The sequence below is a fragment of the Acinonyx jubatus genome, chromosome C1, assembly GCF_027475565.1.
Source record: "Acinonyx jubatus isolate Ajub_Pintada_27869175 chromosome C1, VMU_Ajub_asm_v1.0, whole genome shotgun sequence".
NCBI classification, from domain to species: Eukaryota; Metazoa; Chordata; class Mammalia; order Carnivora; family Felidae; genus Acinonyx; species Acinonyx jubatus.
The window spans coordinates 155,693,425-155,704,755 of NC_069381.1; the positions used below are offsets into that span (position 1 = coordinate 155,693,425).

Sequence of the window (11,331 nt, forward strand, 5' to 3'; positions counted from 1 at the left end):
ATGTCCTTTCTTAGCTTTAGAGTCCATGGGGCATTTATCCATTTGTTCAACTTATATTTATTTATTTAGCCCTATTCTAGATACTAGGTATAAAGCAATAAACAAGGGAGACAAAAATTCCTGCCCTCATGAAACTGACATCTTAAAGAAAGGAAGACAAAAGTAAATAAATAAATAAGTTATATACATTGTGTCACATGGTTATAAGTGCAATGAAGAGAGTTAATCAAGAAAAATCTGAAGACCACACTGATAAGGTGACCTATGAGCAAAGACCTATAGGAAGCAAGGAGTGTGAGTCATGCACAATTTGAGGGAAGAGCACTCAGAGAGAAAGCAAATTTAAAAGCCTTAAGGTACACACTATGTTGGGGGGATGCGGGGAGGAAGCAAGGATTATCACCATGCCTAGAGCATTGTGAGAGGGGGAGAGGAGAAAGGGTTTTCTACATTCACTCAGCTCCTTTGGGGTCCACTTCAGTTATAGAAAGGCACCTTGCCCAAGGTCATGCCCTTATGAGGGCAGGCCACATCTAGTAACTAAAAAAGGTCATTGCAGCCTGCCATAGAACACTCTCACAGTCAAGTCTTGCTCCAGAGCTCCCCACTAGGTTGACTGAGGCCTTTTCAGAGTGTTTAACTTCTGCCATTCCTGCTTCCTCGTTTCTCTTCAAGGGCAATGATCTTAATAAACATCTTTTACCCCAAACTCCATCTTAGTGTCTGTTTCTAGACAACTCAACTTGTGTGTGACAGAAGCCATTGGAGCTTTTGAGCAGTAGTAACATGATCTGACTAATATTCTAAATAGGTGTCAACAGTAGACAGAAGAGGGACAAAAGGGAAACAGAATGATCAGTAAGGAAGCTATTGCAATAATCTCTGTAAGAGCTGACTATGATGTGGATCAGTGTGGTAGCAATAAACATGGTAAAAAGTGATTGGATTCTAGATACATTTTGAAGATTAAAACAATGGGATTTTCTGATGGATTGAATGTAAGATATAAAAGAAAAAGGAATCCGAGCAAGGATGGTCCAGCCATTTACTAAGATGGAAAAGCCTATGTGGAAAGCAGGTTTAGGGCATTAGAGAAGATCAGAGTTATGGTATTGGTCTAGATTTGGATCAGATTCACAAATTTGGAAGTTGTCAACATATAGATGGTAAAGCCATGAGACAGGATGAGTCTCCAAAGACGTAGCGTAGACAGAGATGAAAAGTAGTCAGTCAGGTAGATGGGCAGGAATAAAATAGCAAGGAAGAAGGAAACCAGGAGAATTTGGTTTCTTGGAAGCCAGATGAGGTGTTTCATGGAGGAAGGCAGGATACACAGTGTCAGATGCCTCTGATAGTTAAATAAAACAAGAGCTGAGAGTGGATTATTGGATTTAATAGCATGGAGGTCATTAGTGACCTTAGCAAAAGAAGTATCCACCAAGGGTGGGAGCAAAAACTTGAAAGGCATGGATTTGAGAAAAATTGGAGGAGAAAAATTACAGTGGGTATAGACAAATTTGGGAAGGAATTTTGCCATAAAGAGGAACAGAGAAAATAGGAACAGACATGTGGGGAAAGAGAGTAGACAATTAGTGAGAGGTTAAGACAGAATTCAATGTAGAACATGAATGAACTGTTTGAACTTAAGAGCATGGAAAGTTCATCCAGTGTAGCCAGAGGGAAGACAGAATATACAGACAGGATGTATGCAGGTGATGATGGCTGAGTTATGGGAGTTTGTTGAGTTCTCTTCTGATTGCTTCTATTTTCACATTTATAAGAAGCAATGTCATCTGAGCAGGTGGTGTCGGAAGTTTGAGGAAAGAGGAGATATAAGGAAGTAGGAAAGTGAATGGCCTCACCAGACAGCAGGTTTGAGGTTGAGATTAGTTTCACACATTTATAATGAGATCAGTCAACCTAGTTTTGTGTTTTCTCTTGCCACATTTAGCTACAGCAATGCAGATGTGGAGCATTAGATTTAACCAGGACTGAGCTTTGGCAGAGCACAAGAGAGCAAGACAACAGGACAGGGGGGCCCGACTGCTGGCGGTATAGGCAAAGAAGTAATGTTAATGAAGGGTCATAACAATATAAGATGAGGAAGTAAATAAACAAGGGATTTGAGGGACAGTGTACAGGTGGTAGGATCACGGACTCTAAGTCCCAGTGGGGTCTACAAAGAATTGAGCCTAGGCTATAAAAGAAATGAGCTACAAGGTTTTCCAATACTCCCATTCCAACCATGGAATAGATGGCCGCTTTAGATGCCAGTGGGCTCTGTTGGGATGCTCTGACATAAATTGGAGGAGAGAGATTACAGTGGTTATAGAGAAATCTGCCTAATTTGGGTAAGAAAGGATTAGAGGATCCATCCAACAGTTGCTCAGCTTAAAGAATCAAAGGTTCTGAGAGGAGGAGGAAGGACTTCAATTGTGTCCAGGGACAGAGCAAAGAATACAATTAAGACACAAACAGTAGCTCTAGGGAGGGAGGGTCATGTTAGGCAGGATAGGAGATGGCCAGAAATGGGGGCAGCACTAGATATAAAAGAGTAGTTTTCCTTCTTACTGTAGCTACCTTGTAACATCCCCATTCAAAAGAATGTATGGATTTAACAGAGTGTATTTAACTGCCTGCTAGAAGGAATTTACAGTGGCATGTTAGTATACCTTTAGTTACAAAACTAAAAATGAGAGATTACCTAGATCAGCTGTTCCCAAATTGTCTGACCCTCAGAATCAACTGGAAACTCTTTAAAAACAGATGCCCATACTCCTGATTTAGTAAGATTGGGTTTTTGCCCTAAGAATCTATACACTTTTTAAAGCTCCCCAGGTGACTTTGATGATAATGCCAAGTTAGGGGAACTGGCTGACTTCTATCTAGGGTTCCTAAAAATTATAGCATTCTATAAGTTGTGGTGAAATAGTGCTTTTGAGAACATAAGCAAACTCTCAATGTTGAATTCACCCTAGATATGATCAAGAAAACATGCAGCCCCATTTGCTCTGGCAGCTATAATATAACAATAGGGGAAGCTGGACTGAAAACAAAGCTGAAACCTAGAAGAGAGTAGAGTCAAGAAAAACACAAAGAAAGAGAACTGGAGCCCTGACTGCACCTCACCTGAACCCCACTCAGCCTCAGAATTTTCTTACACAAACCAATAAATACCCTTTATTGTTTAAGCCGGTTTGAGGTGGGTTTTCAGTTTCTTGTTTCTCGCAACAAAAAGTATCCTCCACACCCTTCCTTCCCCATGTCAAAATTAAACCAGTGTGGAAGCACATGCTAGCATTTTCTCCTCTCCTTTAGTGAGATTATAATGTGCATAGGATTGATATATTTCATATTTTAAAAAAACCCTTCCATTCTTCAGTTCAACTTTGAGGATTTCCCTAATGAAATAAATTATTTTGCTTTTTCAGCCTTTACACAAAAAAGCTTCTCCTTGCTAATGAAATAAAAACCAAAAATTGGGCCCAAAGAGACAAGCAAATCTCTGACACTATAGGACAGGATGTTTTTATATAAGAATCCAAGAAAGTCTAGCATAACAGAACTGTGGCTATTGTCTTCTTCCCCTTGTTCACATTTAACACCTATAGGAACGTCAAAAGTAGACAGGTTTTCATTTAATGTCAATCAGTAGATTAGTGAGTAAAGGCTTCTGTTCAAAGTTACTAAGAAAGAATCTTCATGTGTTATTGACCGATAGTACATAAACTTAAAGAAGACCTCTGGTATTGCTTACAAACTTGGATCTCAAGATCTGGACAATAAACAAGCCATTGTATCCATGGTAACAGTGGCTTAACTTTTCAATGCACAGAATGGTAATTACATTTCCTCCTTTCATTCATTTCTCCCTGTTCCCAATAACCTTGGGGGTCAGGCATGACCTGAGGGCTAATGACTAAAAGCATAGAGCTTTCATCATGAAACTTCACATTGTGTAACCCGTCACCTTTCTTAGAGAGACTTCTTATTTCCTTGCATTGGGTTTTGGCACTGTACTAAGTCAGAAGTACCCTTATATAAAAGTTAACCATCTTAATTTTGGAATGATAATGTTTCTAGTTTCTCAGCACATGCTTTAGAAAGACTTAAAGACCAGCTAAATAACCATTGGCATAGAGCGCATATATTTGACATTCCGAATCAATCCAGGGAGGTGTGAAAGACACCTGCTCTACCATTATTGAAGAAGTTCTTAGGTTAAATGCTAAGGACTCTTGGATTTGCACCAGGATGTATTGTCTCCATAGAAGCTTTTTTTTTCTAATTAGATGTTTTTATTTATTTATTTGGGGTGGGGGGGAGAGGAGGGAGGGACAGAGAGAAAGGGAGAGAGAGAATCCCAAGCAGGATCAGCACAGAGCCCGACACAAACCATAAGATCATGACCTAAGCCGAAAACAAGAGTCTGACGCTAAACCGAATAAGCCACCCAGGCACCCCTCCACAGAAGCATTTTAATGTCTCCAAACCTCCTCTCTTCTTTCTTTCCACCCCATTCTCATAGCCAAGGCCTACTGCCTGGAAAAGCAGCAAAGTCTTAGAAATATAAGCAAGAAAGCAGAGTTAGCTGGGAAAGGAGAAAGGACGTAGGATTCACTGAAAAATGAAATCATATAATGGACTCAAGAGCTCCTGTACTCTGCTCTCTCAGCTCACTTTTCAGAACTTTCCTATCCATCACAAAGATCTGCTCCATATAAGAAGCCTTTAGGCTACAAGTAAATCTTCTAGAAGTCCTTCTTTCTCCAGTTCTCCTAAACTTAAAATTGCAACATGATCACATGAACATAAAACTTCATCCCTTTTGCTTTAATACTTCCAATACGTTTCCCCCCTTCAATTCATTGAGTTTTTCCAGCACTGACTGCTCTTGAGAAATTTCTTCAGCCTTTTAAGTCTGTCTTCATGGATAAAACAAAAATAGCATCAGCTGGTTTTACCTGATAAAGTGTCCTAGACAGATTTGGTTTTTGCAGCCCAGCCTCTGTTCACCTGGGAGCCCTATCCAAATTTCCCTCTATGGTCGACCTTAGTCCATGACTGCAGGAACCAAGCATATGACCCAAAGCCTAAGCCATGGGCACATTTCATGCCAGGTACAATGACTGGTTCTGCAATGAGTCTGTGACCTAAGCAGAGCCCAAGAGGCAACTTACACTTTTAAGACAAGACAAAAACTCTTGCTTTTTCCCAGAAAGAACGTGGCTCCAAGAGCCACTGACAGCCATCCTAAGACACTAAAGAACATGATTGAGAACAGTCTTCTCAGAGTCAGAAGATAGAGAAACCAGATCAGCTTGACATAGGCTGAGCCTCCACTTTATATTGGGTTGAGCAAAATATAAAATTTTATATTAGGTTGAGTCTTTCTTAGAAAAACAGCAATCCCATATGGTTCAACCTAATAGTTATATCTTTACAATTATGTATTGAATAAATTTCCTTTTTTGGCTCCAGGAAGTTTAATTTAGATTTCTGTCATTTACAAATATGAATCTAGACTAACATTTAAACTTGTAGCCACTAAGGGTGCCTGGGTGGCTCAGCTGGTTTGCGGAGCCCTGCATAGGGCTCTGTGCTGACACTGAGGAGCCTGCTTGGGATTCTCTCTCCCTCTCTCTCTGCCCTCCCCTGCTCACCTTCTCTCTCCCTCTCTCCCTCCCTCTCGCAAAAATAAACTTTAAAAAAAATGACCTAACAATTACCTTCAACTAAGAATAAATACCTATTCTGTACTATGAAATCCATAAACCTTAGTAACACGTTTCGATGGCCCAAGATTTTGAAAAATGGATCCAGAGAATATCGTCTTTGAAAGGTGGGGCACTAACATGGCATAAGTTCTGAACCAAGCTGGACATGACACATGGTTGTATTAACCTATACTCTTAGACTTGAGATTCCTCTTAGATCCGGGATATGTGACCCACCCTATATCTAAAAATGATCAATTAGGGGCGCCTGGGTGGCTCAGTCAGTTGGACATCTGACTTTGGCTCAGGTCATGATCTCATGGTTCTTGGGTTCAAGCCCCAAGTTGGGCTCTGTGCTGACAGCTCGGAGCCTGGAGCCTGGAGCCTGGAGCCTGCTTCGGATTCTGTGTCTCTCTCTCTCTGTCCCTCCCCTGCTCACACTCTGTCTCTCCCTCTGTCTCAAAAATAAATAAATATTTAAAAAAATTAAAAATGATCAATTAGGAAGACACAAAGAGGAGAGCTGGTTCTATCCTGGGCCACAGGCCCTTAGGCTAAGGGCTTAACCCCCTCCCTTTCCCTCCTGTCAGTCCCCCTTTCTTCCCTCCAGGTTTAGTTACTTATCTATAAAATAATGCAAGTAGACCAGCTGATAGCTAAGGTTTCCCCCATCTATAAAAGTCTAACTTTCTACTAGAACAGGACAGGCACAAGACTGAAGGGAGTTTGAGCAGAAGCCCTATACTATAAAAACTGGCTAGGAAGAACTTCAAGCAGAGAAAAAGAAGCCAACTGCTGTGAAATTAAAGCAGCAGCAGTATCAGAGATGTGACAGAACCAAAATATTGCCTGTTTGTTACTGGGCCCATAATCCTTTTAAATACATAAACTTCACCTGAAAGTGTAATTGTCATAAAGCTGATACTAACTATAACAGGCATAACCCAGCTTCTATTGAATGAAAGAATATAACTTGAAGACCAATACCATTTTCTCAAAAAAACTTTCAGTCATATACTGGGATCTGGGAATTCCTCAAAGAAATGTTACTTGAAAATGCCTAAGGCTTCCTTATGTGCACTTGGAAATTAGAAATACGAATAGAAAACAAAAAAAGAAATGTTACTTTTAGTGTTGGTCAATATAATAATAGCTGTAGTTACGATCTTTGTCTATATGCCTTACATATTCAGCACTTTTATCTCTTTATGTTAATGAAATGTCATGGAGTAGATTCTCTTATCATATCAATTTTGCAGATAAGCAATCTGAGCCATGAAAGTTTAGTGACTTCCCCAATGTCACACAGCTAGAAAGTGGTAAAGCCATTGCTAGAACCCCGACAGCCTGACTCCAGAGTTCAGGCTCTCCCAATATTACTTAACAGCATTCTACAAAATATGAAGAAAATACAAATAATTTTAGCTACAGATGTGTTATAATTTTTTTTAAAGACTAACCATAAAATACTCAGGTCTTTTCCAATTTCTAATGATGCAAACTTTGCAGGAAGATCTTACCTAAAGTGTGTGCTCAAATAAGGATCTTTACAATGTCATACTTTACTTCACCTGATAAGTCAATAGGACAGGAATCTAGAAATCTCCTTAACCTTACAGGAAGGTTACCTAGAGGTCAGGTGATAGAAACCTGAAAAGAATTTCTGAAAAAATATCCAGAGTTATGATGCGTAAGTGGCAAAGACTTGTAAAATACCACTCAGATTCTTTAGTAACCTCATACATGGGTAGTGACTTAGGGAGCATGACATTTTTAGTACAAAATAAAAGAGACAGGGAAATAGAGGAGAGAGCCACACACTATAGCAGTTAAATTATAGCCTCTGGACTCACAGCTCTGCCATTTTCTAGCAGTATGACCTTCAGCAAGTTAACTTCAATGACCCATGCCTCCATTTCCCATCAGTAAAACAGATATAGAAAGAGTACTTACATCAAAGGGGTATTATAAAGATTAAATGTCAACATTATAGTATTTATAGTATTATAAAAATTAAATGTCAATTAGTGTAAAGCACTTAGAACAGGGTCTGCCACATGTATAAGTGTACGATATGCTATTATTACTGTACATATTATTGTATATTATCAGAGAAGATGGATGGATTTAAACCACCAAAAAGAGTAAGTTCGGCGCGTTTGGGCTCTGTGCAGGCTCTGTGCTAACAGCTCAGAGCCTGGAGCCTGCTTTGGATTCTGTGTCTCCAACTCTCTCTCTCTCTCTCTCTCTCTCTCTCTCTCTCTCTCTCTCTCTCTCCCTCCCTCTGCCCCTCTTTCATTCACTCTCTCTCTCTCTCTCTCTCAAAAATAAACATTAAAAATTAAAAAAAAAAAAGAGTTAAGTACACCTTATTGGTGACTAAACCATCAATCCAGAGGAGAAAACACCTGTTTGGGTTGTATGGGAACAATCCAGATGTATCCCAGATGAATCCGGACAAGATTTCCTTTTGCCAGGCACTGACAGGAACATACAGTAATCCTATGGCTATACTTAGGACATACGATGTATATCACCCTAAGAGCTGCGGCAAACCCTCCACGATAATAATAAATCCTCTTTCCGTGTTACCAACCCTGAGAAAAAGGTGTGCAAAGCAAGAATTATTAACAGTCTCTCCCCGCCTCCCCTCCCTCTCCAAAGATTTTTACAAACCAGTGAGGTTTGTTGGCGTTTCCAAACTTCTCAGGAAGTCTGAAATGGGTACTGCTAGGAGTTGCTGTATAATTATTTAGTTGATTCCCTCTAAGGAGCTTACGCTAAGAATTGAGGAAAGAAAGCAGATTAACCATTTGAATACATGCCACGGCCCATCCACAAGCTTTTCCCTCTCTCTGCCATAAATGGGGACTTCTACAGTCCCCACCCGTCAACCCCAATATGTGATCCAGGGAAATCAATTTATTGCTTTGGCTAATCCTACAACAATAGGGGTTTCATTTTCATTGTAGGGCAATTAAGTTGTCCGACGGGAAGGAAGGAGCAGGAGGGGAGAGAAGTGGGGGGAGAACTCTCCCATCCCCACAGACAGATTAGTCCCTGTGGAGGCAGCAGCGTCCGTTCTGTCTGTCTGGTGGTCGGTCACACGCAGCTCTGGGCTGCTACCTAGCAACGCAAAGCCTGGAGAGAGCTCGCGGGTTCCCCGGCCTCCTCCTCGCCCTTCCCATTCATCCCTGGTCTCTCTCTTTCTCTCTTTCTCTTTCTCTCTCTCTTTCTCTCTCTCCCCCACCCACCCCCCACTCCGTTCGCTGCTCTGTCTTCAAAGTTTGCTCCTCTCCCTTCTCTCCCTTTTTCTCCCTACTTGTCTTCCCTGTGTTTCACCCTTACTGTTTTCATTCTCTCCACTGCTTCCTCCCTTTCTTTCTCTGCCTCTGTTTCTATAAAAACGTAAATTCTGACAACTTGAGAGAATTTTAAAGCGCTTCATACCAGAAACTTTTGCTTTCGAGCCCTCAAAACTCTGGCCGCGCAGACGGGGCCCCATTCATCAACACAAAAGCCCCCACCTCCCCGTTGAAAAGGAAAACCCTTCAAGAAAATGCTCCAGTATATCAGCCGCTCTCTCCGCCAATCCCGCCTCTTTGCCTTATCTCGGCTCGTAAATGATCTGCATCGAGATGCAGTCTCTTGAGGGTCACAGCGGGACCAAGTTTCGCCGAGGAAAAGAAGGGGGGGGGGTGCTCTAGCCCTCGAAGGGATCTCCCCGGCTGCGCGCTGCAGGTGGAAAGCTGCGCACTGAGCAGCTCCGAGGACCGCTCAGCACCCCCAGGGAATAAATAAGTGGGGGGAACAGACTGCGCACAGGCTGAGAGAACCTCATTCTCCGGGTTCCAACTGCAGAGTGCTTTCCAGAGGATCGGGAGAAAGTCCCGTGGGAACAAAGACGGGGTCCCCGTGGGGTGCGCTGTCACCGAAACCTGCGGAGCCGCTTTCTCAAGTTTGTGGCTGCTCGGTTGCCTGGCGAGCGAAGGAGGGGTGCTCGCGCTCGCCCCTCGCTGAGCAACCTGAGCGCCCCGGCGGGAGCCGCTCCAACGCCGCCGCCCTGCCCTGGGCCCCTCCCGGCCGCGGTCCCCTCTGTGCGCTCACGGACTCGACCCCTGCCACTGCCGGGTAAGTCCGGAGCTCTGCGCGGAATTCCGGCCAGCGGGCGCTTACCTTGGCCACTGGCCGGCGCCAGGCAGGCGGCGAAAGCCAGCAGCAGCGTGCACGCCACCGCCGCCGCCCCGCGCTCCATCCCCGCGACCGTCCGGGGCCCCGGCCTCGCTGTTCCTTCCCCGGGAGGTGGGCGCGCGTAGTCCGCAGCACCGGCGGCACCTCTGCTCGCGAGCGCTCCCGTAGGCCTGCACCCCGGCGGGCTCCTAGTGGCAGAAAGCCGGCCCCAGCGCCCGAGGCATCCTGTTTTCTACCCGCGCAAGTCCCCACCCTCCAGACAGTGCATAAAGCCCTTGAGACCCGACCGCCCCGGAACTAGCATGCGGGAATCCAGCGGGGCAGGCCCCCTGCCGCCAGGCCCGCCCCCTGCACTTCGCAGCGTAGGGAGGAGTAGGGACTCGAACACACGTGCGCTCTCACATGCACACCCCACGCGCGCGCGCGCGCACACTCACACACGACTTCATAGGGTCGCGCGCCCACCGTAGCCCACACTCCTGTCACACAAACTGACAGTCTCACGCGCTCACTCGCGCGCCGGCACACACATTCCTAAGTCGCACACGCGTGCGGTACTCCACAGTCACACAAACACCGACACGTGCACGCACACTTCACAGGCATTCACACGTTTACTCACTCCTGGAAGTCTCACACTTGTGCGAACACCCGCCTGAGACACACACACACACACACACACACACACACACACACACGGGCACGTTCTGCCCTAGCCTCTGCGCGGGTTTGCCTGCGCAACAGAAGTCGGCTACGCAGTCCGCGGGGAAACCTACCACCGACAGTCTTAAAAAAGGAAGAAAAAGAAGAGAAGAAAACGGAAGGAATAAGCCCGCTGGGAGCGATTTGTGACCATTCTCTAGTCTGAAATCTCTAGGCTTCTCGGACACCCCGATTTCACCCACAGAGTTGAGATGCTGAGATGGGTGCTGTTTTGTTTTGTTTTGTTTTTTCCCAAGAGAAAGGGGGCAGATCAATGTTGGGGGGAGAGTTGGATCCTTGTTCAGCTTTTCTTAAGCAGCACATACACAGGTGTCACCGCCAGATCGCGTTTCTTACAAATCTGTTCCATTTGAAGCAACATTAGAAAAGAATGAATGTCCTCTGGATTGACTGGTGCACCTTTATATGAGGGAGAGACGTAAGGGGTTCAGGGAGCCCTGAAGCTCCCTCCTGCAAGGCAGCGTTAGACAGGCTGCCGGGGACTCCGGCCCCCAAGAGCCCTGCGGAGGGACCTTACAGCCACCCTCAGAGCATCTTCCTCAGGCGGTTCGTGACTCTAGAGCCGGCAGAAAAAAAGGAGGGGTGGCGCGACTTCTTTCCTGGACCTGGGATCCCTGTCTTATGAGAAGGGGCCGTTCTTGGGCGGGGGGTCGCCCCAGAATCTCCTGTCCCGGGCTCTGGATTAACTCCGCAGCAGGGC

At 44.6% G+C, this 11,331-nt stretch overlaps 1 protein-coding gene across 2 annotated transcripts in view; it reads right to left on the reverse strand.

The window, feature by feature from the left end:
• LRP2 (LDL receptor related protein 2) overlaps positions 1–10,186 on the reverse strand; it is a 199,488-nt gene extending 189,302 nt beyond the window's left edge. Inside the window, exon 1 of one of the 2 annotated variants that reach the window (XM_053215239.1) lies at positions 9,894–10,186. In XM_053215239.1, the coding sequence (XP_053071214.1) occupies positions 9,894–9,972 (79 nt within the window). In that variant the 5' untranslated portion in view covers positions 9,973–10,186. The remainder of the gene's footprint in view (positions 1–9,893) is intronic. The other variant, XM_027055548.2, reaches the window with a different exon arrangement.
• Between the last annotated feature and the right edge of the window lie 1,145 nt (positions 10,187–11,331).